Here is an 11,298-nt window from a genome sequence, read left to right on the forward strand (position 1 = left end):
GCCCAGTGCCTTGTCAAGTGCAGCAGTGATTGCTCTGGATCTAAGAAAAGTGAGGTACGTGTCATAGTGGGTATTTAACTGAGCTCACATCAACTTGATTTTTTAGTAAAATAGAACACCTCATTTTATATTTCTTTTTGTTAGAGGGGTCTGTCAGCCGTGTTCCTCTTCGACAATCTACTGTGATGCTGAAAACCCAAGTTAGATTATGGTAGATTTTGGAGTGGTCTCCTGGTGAATTTCCTCTTCACCCTGTTTCTGTTGATTCCAAGGAGCAGCTACTTGTGACGCTTGCTGATGTCAGAATTAGGGTGGGGCAGAGCCAGATCTAAGCACTGCTCGCCTTCCCTCAAAGTCTAGAGAGTAGTTTAGTCACAAGTATACAAAAGAGTCTGGACTATTAATGAAAATATTAATACTACCTTGGATTTAGAGCACTTTCCCTTTGAAGACGTAATGAATTAATTCTTCCTTTGTCTTCACTTATTCAAGGTCGGTTGAGGAAAGAAGTATAATTCTTTACACCAGAGTTAACTGTTCAGGCCTCTTCTGTCACATAACTTTAACTGAGTGCAAGAAGGATTTATTGAGCTCTTACTTCCCTTGAGTATTAGAGATAATGAGATCAATGACGCATCCTAGGAGTTTACACTCTCCCTACTGGACCATAGCCGACAGGTATTTATGATCTTAATTTAGTTTAACTGTGATCATGGGGTTTGTCTTTGCAAAGTATAGCTCTCCGGAATGCATGGTAGGCATTCCTTAGTTCTAGAAGAAACTTCAACAATTCCTCTGGATTTTTCTAGGGTAAGGTCCACCCTCCTCTCTGACTCCCCATCCATATACATGATCAGGGTGATTTTATTTCTGCTGGGGTTTTCTATAATATTTAATGCAGCTGGCAAAATACTCAATTTCTCCTGCCTGATGGCAGACATTCTCTAATTCATTTAATGTTAACTATCTTAAAGGGGGTTGAGTGTTTTAACATTAAGGAACTCTCTAATTCCTTAGATCTTTTAGGGCTTGATGACACTGAATCCCTAATTAGTATACCACGAATAGCTCTTATAAGAACTGAAAAGGAACTTCTGTGTACCACTCCCACTGATGCTTAAGTCTGCAGAGAGGTAAAGAAGAGTATCCCCATCCCCTCCAGGGCTTTGTCATTTTTGTTATTTAAGTACTTGACCACTAATAAAAGTACAATTACCTATTTTTCAGCATAGACACTTCTGTCCTTTGCACTAGAAACCTCTTATGTCAATCTCAAGTGAGCAGCAAAAAAAAGTAAATGCTATGTTTATTTTTAAAAGTCACGAAGACAATAAAAAATAACAGCAGAGAAATCCCATTACTAACAGTAATATAGATACTGAAAGAAAACACCCAGAAAAAAGTTCTATTTTTAAAAAATATGTATCTACCAATGCCACACTCTTTGAACTATTTGGACATTGTGAACTAGGTTTTTGTTCTTTACATGTAAAGAGAAAGTCCCAGTAATAAGTGTATAAAATAGCAATATAAAACCAAGGTTATTAATATCTTAGTTCAATACAAGGATTTATTGAATAATGAATGACTAAGGCACTGAGCAAGGAACACCAAGTGCTTTATGGATACAAAGATGAGTAAAACCGTTCCCTGACCCGAAGCAGTATGTAATTAGTTGTATAGAGCAAATATGTCAATAATCTCTGAAAAGGCAGAGTGTGAATAGCAACAGAGAAGATATTATGTGGCTTTGAAGGAGAGATGGCTGGAGTAATTCAAGAAAAGCTGTGAAGTGGGAAAGAGAATTTAAGGGCCTTGAAGGATGAGTATGACTTGGTAACAGACAAAGACTAACAAAGAGAAAAGTTTCAGGAAGAGAAGACAGAAAGACTTGTTCATAAACTTTGTGTATCCAGGTTAGCTGCAGTACTGTGTACAGGTTCAGAGTGTGGGGGAGAGAAAATAAGGTTAAAATGTTGATAGGGCCTATCGTGGAGAGCCTTGAGCTAAGGTCTTTAATCTTAATAGTCACGCTTGGAGATACACCAACAGTTTTTGAGTTAGAGGTGTCAAATGGTTTATTGAACCAAGGAGACATAAAATAGTAAAATGAATTAGGCTACTGTAATTCATTTTACAGTATGGGGACAGAATCAGACTTTGATACTGAAAACAGAGGATTTGGCAACTAAAAGGAAGCAAATGGATTCAGAAGTGGTGCAGAAAAGCTAATGGTGAAGGAGAAAGGATTTAAAGATAATCCCAAAGCTGGTTTGTCAAGGACTAGCTTCCTCAACCTAGGCATTACTGGCATTTTGGACCGGGTGCATCTTCGTAATGGCTGGTTGTCCTGTACACTGCAGGATATTAGCATATGCCTTTCTCCTACCTACAGAGAGGCCAGTAGCAGCCCCACCCCAGCCGTGACAACCAAAAATGTCTCCAGACCTTGTCAAATGTCCCCTAGAGAACAAAATCACTCCCAGTTGAGAACTACTGATTTAGATGAAGGGTTGTGCCATTAATCAGGGCCTACCAGAGCCGGCGCCAGGATAGCTCTTTGACCATAATCTCAAACTTGAAGGAGCTGCACCCTTTCCCTGCAAGATGTGTCAATTCTGTGCAGAAGAGCAGATGGGACCTTTCAACAAATGTTTATTTTGGCCTTACACGTATCACTCATATCTTTCTCTAGCAGTTGTATCTCCCCCACCCATGGCTAGGTACACAGTTCTCAAACGACAAGCTACTTCATCAATCAAGAATAGTAGTTTCGGGCTTCCCTGGTGGCGCAGTGGTTGAGAGCCCGCCTGCCGATGCAGGGGACACGGTGCCCCGGTCCGGGAAGATCCCACATGCCACAGGGCGGCTGGGCCCGTGAGCCATGGCCGCTGAGCCTGCGTGTCCGGACAACGGGAGAGGCCACAACAGTGAGAGGCCCGCGAACCGCAAAAAAAAAAAAAAAATAGTAGTTTCTCATAGATAACTCAGGGTAAAATCAACTTTAAATGACCTTCTATGACATCCCTATATTTATAGTAGTATCTTTGGTCATCCATATTATGCCTATAGTTTAATTTGAAAACTTGAATATTATAATTACATAGCTGGTTAGTAACATTTTAAATCTATTTCTTCATTGTACTTTTATATTATAGTCTGCTTTATAGTAAGTTTTCCTTTGTATTTTCCTTTTTAGTTTCACTTCTGGTTTACAGTATTAATATTTTCCAATTGATTTACACTTTAAATAGACCATTATTATATTTGTCAGCTCTGGTTAAATATTTTTTATAATATTTTGATCACTCTTGTTTTAAAAGTTAAGAATTATATACTATTTAAGTTAGGGCCTTGTTCAAGAAATTCAGTCAAAAAGTGAGTAACTATTGTACACTGAGTGACACAGAAATTTCAATTTTGTAGTTGTACATGATTTCATTCTATAATACACACAATTTAGATACCGTTATCTAGGTTTTCATTCTTTATGCACTATTTAGAAAAATTAACAATTAAAATCCATTAACTTCACCAGGGCAGGAGGAGTGAGGGACCTCAAAAATCTGCAAGCTTCCCAGGCCACCCTGGCTGTCTGAAGGGCCTAACTTTAGGGCAGTAGAGAAACCAGGGAAGGGAGTTAATTTCCTACTATAGAAAACCACTGCTCACTACAAACTTTATATATATATATCATCAGCCTCATCACATTTTCGTGTTCTTTACAGGAAATATAGAACCTATGTTTTTAATATATAACTCAATACCATCCAAGTCTAGTCCAAGTGATACTTGCACTTCTCAAGGCAAAATTAAGTGCCCTAACTCTGCCTAGATACAGCACAGATGTTAGTCCCACTATTTACTCATTTCATTCTTCCCTTAATCAGAGAGCTTTAGACATCAAGTTCCCCCACTATGCCAAACTCCAAGTGTTTACTCATCATTGCAAACCTAATGAGGCTTTGCCTATAACAGGCCTTCAGTAAACATTTAATGAATGAAAGTTGTTCCTTTATTCTAAAAACAATGTTCAGAGTCCCCATATTTGAAAATGTATCTTCATCCATCCCTTGAAATTTATTAAAAGATTAGGTTAATAGATGTATACACTCTATAAAACTGACTAAATTTACTAAAGTGTTGTTTTCCTTTCATAACGATGACACTGCTCTGCAAAATTAAGAGTACTTTCTCAGCTGCGCAGCAATAAGACAAAAGCTCTGTTGTAACAAAATTCAATGTTTAATTTTTCAAAACTTAACTATATTAAAGAAAATAAATTATATTTAGACCTCCTTCAATATTTGTACATCATCTTTATACAACTATAACAGTGCTTTCAAAAGACACTTTGTAAAGGGCATTAATTTCACAATTAAAATGTGTTTTAAAAATGGGAGAACATTAAAGAACATTAAATTAGTCTGAAATGTATCTCATAATGCTGAGAGGTATGTTGTTCTTTAACAAATTAACTGTATTTGTATTCAAAATAACATAGCTTGTAACTACAGACAATTATTTCTTGTCCATTTCAGTGATTTCCTGGATCCAAAACAAAATCTGTGTATTTATTTCTTTGAAAACATCATTTGTTGACCGTCCTTTCACTGCCATGGAATGACTTGCTTTCTCAATCCAGTGGATTTTATTAGGAGCTTGCATTTTCTGTGCCACTTTCTCCAACAAGTTCTAAAGGGAAAAAAGAAGAGGATACTAGACTAATGTTCTACTGGTGTTCAGTAAATATTTCCTCTCTCCCACCGCACCTATACTGGCATCATTCACTAAATATTAAAACCTTGTCTACAGCTAACTTTTGAGGCAATGGAACGTGCAAGAAGTGGCAGTCCATGTTCTTCAGATACAGCATACAGCAACACAACAGAACAGATTAGGCATTCATTACTGATGCTAAAAAGTCATTAAGTAAACCAGAGCCAAAAAAATTCTCTTTAAAAAATGTTTTCCCCAAGGAAATTATTTATATGCTCTGGGAAATACACTAAAATTTTATAATATGTACAAGTTACTTTTTTTTCAAGAGTCAACTTTATAACAAATTGAAGAGATCTGCTTAAATGTTGAAATGATAAACCAAACGTACAGTCTAGTAATCCGAAATTCACAAGATTCAGATATTAATCCTTCATTTTCTACGTGAGAGTTAATCCATTTACCAACACTCTTTACAGGGGGATGAATATATTTTTAGGTTCTCCAAAGCAACAGGGTTAACTAAGGAAAGAAACTAGCATTAGTAAAATCAGCATCTTTTTTAAAATAATTAATTTATTTATTTACTTTTGGCCACAGCATGTGGGATCTTAGTTCCCCAACCAGGGATCAAACCTGCACCCCCGGCATTGGAAGCGCAGAATCTTAACCACTGGACCACCGGGGAAGTCCCTAAAATCAGCATCTTTTTAAGAGACTGAATGTTGCAGGTAATATCTTGTTCCCAAAATGTTTCTTTCATTCTTTCTCTCTCATTCACACAAACATCAAATTATAATTCACCTTTTCACACATTTCATCTGCTGAGCCTGACACAAACAGTACAGGATCTTTTATACGAAAGAGATCTTCATCTCTAAGTTTATGCTGCTGCTTTGGATGGTGCAGTGGATAGGAAATACAAATGAGACCTCGAACAAAATCATCAGCATCATCTGGCTCAATATGACACATCACAGAAGCAGCTGCTCTTGAGCCCATTGAACGACCTAAAACCAATTAAAATTAAGTTCAGTTTGAAATATAAACATTCACATAAAGTAGTGGTGATGATAATGTGGCAAGTCAGATTTCATTCACTGTTCATCCATCATATTGCTTATCAATAAATATTAACTACAACAGGTGCCAATTAAAAAGCTGCAATACCCAGAGACTTGTGAATAGCTAAAAACTGATCCTAAGTCAAATCTTAAAAAAAAAAAAAAAAAAAGGAATTATTTTCCAAAAGAATACTTGACGTGGTGAAGACAGTCCTTGTGAAGGAATCATTTGAGAGGGGGTGATTCAGGGATATAAATAAAAGGAGACCTCTTCAGGTTATAACACATATATATGAGGTTTAAATTAGATTTAAATATTAAAGTATCTTGGTGTTACACCAGGAAGTGACTTACCGAAACAAAACAAAAAATCCTTAAGTCTCTTCCTGTCATTAATTTTAATTCTTGATTACCTATTCCTATATTAATATGAGTAGACTTTAGAACAAGTATTCACAAGTATTAAAAACTTACCTCCAAGGAAAACACCTGCAAGTTTGTATTCTCCTGAGGTCTTTAGGTAATTCTAGAAAAATCAACCAAAGAATTATCAATTCTTCTCCCATGAAATATTCCACTGGAAAACCAACATGTATTTTCTCATCATTACTGAAATGTATGAAAATTTTTGCAAAAACAAGAAATTTCAAGGGATTCTTCTTGGAAGAGGTAATCAATTCTTTGCTCTCTGGTCATGCCTTCACTGTCAAATCATAAACTGGGTAATACAGGCAAATAAGTGGAATAAAAACACTGTCTAAAACAAATTCAAGTCCTAAAATATTTTTAAAGAACAAATCGTGGAGGGAAGAAAAGCCAGTAAAAGCTTCCAACTAATACAAAATGTGATAATACTAACATCTAATTTAAAGCTCTGAAAAACTCAGTAAGCTTGAAGTAATCTGGATTAAAAGAAATTTCAGATTTGTTTTATCCAGGGATTTTATAGTTTCTAATAGAGAAATCACATATTATTTGTACATTCATAGTATACAAGGCAAAATACCTAGAACTATATATCCAAATTTCAATATGTAAATTACATCATAAGTAGATTCTTTGGCAGTGTCACGGAGAAACATTTATGATGTAAGCACTCATCCCCATGGAAACTAACTGATGGCAAAAAAGAGAAATCTGACCATTACACAGCCTTCATACACTGCTGAGTTTCTAAGAATACTCATTAAAGGATTTTTAAATTAAATCAAATGACTGCTAATAAAATGTCTTAAATTTATTATGAATTTTAAAAACAGAATTGTCATAAGTAAATATAAAGAAATTTTCTTACCAAAACTGATTTATATGCCTTAATTCTATGTACAATATTAAGGCCTTTACAGGTAAATCTCAGGCTAAAAAAACCGTGAGATGCAAGATGGGATGCCAGTGACATCAAATGAGGAAGATTCATATCTCCTGATGCTCCATGTGTAAGAATTATTCCATATGTTAAGCTCTTGTTAGGTACCAAACAAACAGCATCTAGTAATTTATTTCCAAAAGGTATTTTTAATTTAACCTGGAATTCAAGAGAATAAATGGATCAAAAATTACTTCCCTGCCTATTCAGACAAATGAATAACTATATATGTTTGTTCTGCAAGACCCATGATTCAAGTCACAGCCTCCAAATAAAAAGCAATGATATTAATAATAACTAATACTTAAATACTTATTGTGTCAGGTACTATTATAACTGCTTTATATGTATTAAATCATTTAACATTCCTAAGAATTCTAAGAGGCAAGCACTGTTACTATCTCCATTTTATAGCTGAGAAAACTGAGGCACAGTAGCTTACAAAATGTGCCCAAGGTTATATATCCAATTAGCTAGGATCCAAACTCAGGCAGTCTGCTCCAAAGTCCTCACTCTTAACCACTAATGCTATGCTGTCTCTCACAGTACAAGATGAAAATAAGAAAATTACTCTGGAGCCATATGACTACAAAAAAAAAAATAAAAGGAACCCTGAAGATGCAGAATGTATGAAAATATGTATTACCTCTGTATGACTCATTTTCACTGTTGAATAACAAACTTAAAGTGCATTACATCTGAGAAGCAAAGGACATCTCCCTGAAAAGAAGATTCTGTTGTGAAAGGTGGGTTGGCAGACACAAGAACTATGAATGAACACACTCAGTAGCTAAAGTAAACATTTAGAACTACTTCTCTAAGAACTGATGTCTTTACAAGCACATTATTTATTTTCATTCCTACGGTCACTCAGAGTTTGTTATAGGACCAGGTGTGGGGCTGGCAGATGTTATTTAAGATAAAGCCAATGTGATATCTTCACATGGATGCCTTAAGAAAATTCATATCAAAGTAGGATGCTGTATCTTGGTAATGCTGTAAAAATATATATATATGTATTTTTTTCCCTAAGCATCTTTATTCTCAAGCATCTTCAACTTAATTTCACAGCATCTTTCTATTAACCCATTTCCCTCGTCTTTATCATTCCCAGCTCCTCCTCTGACCCTGCAATGGAAGTACATATCCACACCCTTTGTCCTGAGACTCTGCAGAGCCTCCCAGTAGGCAGAGTGTAAATCTCCACCCTATTGCCTTTGGGCTTGGCTATGTGACTTACTTTAATCAACACAATATGTCTCAATGTGCCACTTCTGAGCTGAGGCATGGCAAATTTCCAGAAGTGCTCTTGAACTCTTGCCTTCAGCCCTGAGAAAAACATGCTTCATGTATTTTTGCTTTTTTTAGCCTGGGTTCCAGAATGAAGACACATGGAGCAGACCAGAACCCAAAACTAAAGTCTGGAGTCCAGCCTAGTCCAACCAACATCTAAACCACTGAAGAACGATGAAGTGTCTACCTGAAGAACCAAGAGCATGAGATGATGGGAGCCAGAGATTTCAGGGTTGTTATGCAGCATTCCTTCCTATAGTATGAGATCTTTTATTGTTCAGGATATCATCAACGTCAGGATCTCCACTGTTCATCTTTTTTCCCATTAACATTTACTAATTCATTCACTGAATAGATAATAACATGGTCCAAAGTTAAAAAGGTACAAAAATATACAGTGGAAAGTCTCTCCCTCATTCCACTTTTGCCTTACCATCCAGATCCTCTCTTCAAAGGCAACCAATATTCTGCTATCTTTCAGATATTTTATATATATACCTACAGACACACACATCTCCTTTTTCTTTTTATAAACTGGTGACCTACTTTTCTGAACCCCCCCCCCCATATGTATCTTGGTGATTACTCATTTCCTTATACAACAAGCTTCTTGTTTTTTTATGGCTATAGAATATTCCAAGGAAGGGTTGTACATAATTTATTTTACCAACCATCTATCAATTAAAATGAGATTGTTTCCAATCTTTTGCTAAAACCATATTGCAATGAGTGGCACTGTACTTAACATTATTTTCACATGTGTGTAGACACATCTGTAAGAGAAATGCCTGTGTCAAAGGGTGTATTCACTTACAATTATTTTTTAAGAAATACATTTCATTTTTGAATAGGTAATATACGCACATGGTACACAATTTTAAAACAGTTAACAGTAGTTAAGTCTCCTCCCATTTTTCCCCCAGCCACAATGTTCCTTTCCCTTCCCAGAAGCAACCACTGTGACTAACTTACTGTGTATATCTTTCCCTTTATGTGTGTGTGTGTGTGTGTGTGTGTGGGCACGCACGCATGTGTGCACGTGCAGAATTCTCATATTTGAGCCTGAAGGGTATCAGACTGGCTGCAGAAAGTTCTGGGGTTTAAACTGGGGGATGATGGACTTCAATCTTCATTGTCCCTGTTTTCATAAAGGGAGCCTAGTAACTGTGCCTGGGGTCCCCTGGTTCAAAGATCCTGCTTTACGTTCTCAAGAGACCAGCCTCCAGTCTTCTAATGGGAGACAAGTAGAATCCAACGATGTGACACGGGGAGACAGCGCCGGCGGTCTACCTACTTCTCCGGCGCGCTTCACCGAGGTACAGCCCTCCACATCCATCCCCAGCTGCCACCTTCTGCACCTTCTGCACATTTCGAAGACTCTGTTTCTGGCGTAGAACTGTTCCCCCAGCACTCCCTGCTGCTGGTTTAGAATTAAGCTGATCTGCTAAGGCTTGGGCTTTCTGGAGCCCAGTATCTTATTGCTGTTGTTTCCTGTCGCATTTTCTTCATCCTTGTGGGTGTGCGCCTTTTTCAAAATCCCTTTGCTGTACTTTTAGTGAGATTTCAGGATGGGGGAAAATTAGGTACACACGTATTCAACCCACCCTCTTAACCTAGAATGCTCTGCTATCCGTCTGCCGGCCGTGGGCGTTTGGGCTTTTTGCGCTGCCGCTGCCCTTTTTCTGGAAAACGCCCCTCCCTTCCAGACTTCACGGTGCACGCACAGTCTGTCCTCCCGCAACGGTGCGCGCAAGCTGGGCTACTCGGGAAACAGCGAAACAGCTGCAGGATGTAACCCCAACCTGGCCTAGACCGTCCAGGCTGTCAGCATGCCGGGCTCTGGGGGGTCGGACGGGGCAGCGTCTCAGGTGCAAAGGCGGCGGACGCCACCAACCAACCTCGGGGAGGCTGCGAAGGTTCATCGCATGGGGTCGCGTGCCCACGTCGCGAGCGTTTTCACGCCCACGAGGCGACGGCGATCACATCTGATGCCGGGGGTCAGATGCCACCCCTCCCGTAGCCGTCCACGGGCAAAACGCCCGCGCCTCATCCACCGCGTCGAAGCGGGACGCTGGAAATCGCGGGGCTAGACGCCAGCCTTGAGAGTTCAAGTCCTCTGGGGGGCGGGGGGGAGGTCGATAACCTGGCCGCGTCAACAACGAGCGGTCAGAGAGCCGACACTCCCGGAGCTCGGGACGCAAAGGCGCCCGACGACCGTCCGATTCCGCCCGCCGGCGACCCTCCCCGCTCGGAGACCGCCGGTGCCCGGCTCGCGGGACCCACGCCGGAGCCGCTCGGCTCTCCCCGCCCGCACCGTCCCCTCACGCCGCCTCCTGACCGGCCGGCCAGCCGGAGCCCCAGCGGCCGCGGCCCGCGGGACTGAACCGACGCCTCACGGAGCCGCCCAACAGCCCCTGAGGGGCTACGGCCGCGAGCCCGAGACGCCTCAGGCGGGGCCGCAGGAAGCCCCCGGGCCCCTCGGAAGCCGTCCCCTATCTGGCGGCCCCAACCGCCACCGCCGCCGCACTTACCGGGGACGGGAAAGTGGCCGGGAGCACCTAACCACCCTCACTCTCTTCAGGGAGCGAACTTCCACACTCGAACTCGAAGGGACCGCCTCGCCGCACCCGCCTGTGCGTCCCGCTACGGCGCACGCGCACGCAGGCCCCGCCCCCACACGGGCGCGCAAGCCGGCGCGCGGGGCACGCTGGGAGCGGGAGTTTTCCCGCCGCTGCCGGCTGGGACGCGGCGGCGGTGGCGGCGTCCGCTCTCCGACGCTGGGGGTGCTGACGTGCCGCTACCTGTCGCTGCCTCAGTCCCGACTGCGTCCACTCAGGACCCTTCCCCGTCCCAGCC

The 11,298-nt window shown here is 40.6% G+C and overlaps 1 protein-coding gene across 5 annotated transcripts; it reads right to left on the bottom strand.

Moving 5' to 3' along the window:
• Positions 1–4,222: 4,222 nt before the first annotated feature.
• Positions 4,223–11,092, bottom strand: TEX30 (testis expressed 30). 5 transcript variants are annotated; one of them, XM_032611711.1, is made up of 7 exons: positions 10,974–11,057; positions 8,630–8,789; positions 7,796–7,869; positions 7,078–7,308; positions 6,258–6,309; positions 5,524–5,729; positions 4,228–4,695 (listed from the first exon to the last, which is right to left on the bottom strand). In XM_032611711.1, the coding sequence occupies exons 3-7, from the start codon at positions 7,808–7,810 to the stop codon at positions 4,522–4,524; spliced, it is 678 nt and encodes a 225-aa protein (XP_032467602.1). In that variant the 5' UTR covers positions 7,811–7,869; positions 8,630–8,789; positions 10,974–11,057; the 3' UTR covers positions 4,228–4,521. The 5 variants fall into 5 exon arrangements, with proteins under 5 accessions (XP_032467599.1, XP_032467602.1, XP_032467601.1 ...); XM_032611708.1 differs by lacking the exon at positions 8,630–8,789 and having other exon boundaries at positions 4,223–4,695; positions 10,974–11,092; XM_032611710.1 differs by lacking the exon at positions 10,974–11,057 and having other exon boundaries at positions 8,630–10,933.
• Positions 11,093–11,298: the final 206 nt, after the last annotated feature.

This window comes from Phocoena sinus, chromosome 18, assembly GCF_008692025.1.
Source record: "Phocoena sinus isolate mPhoSin1 chromosome 18, mPhoSin1.pri, whole genome shotgun sequence".
In the NCBI taxonomy this organism is placed as follows: domain Eukaryota; kingdom Metazoa; phylum Chordata; class Mammalia; order Artiodactyla; family Phocoenidae; genus Phocoena; species Phocoena sinus.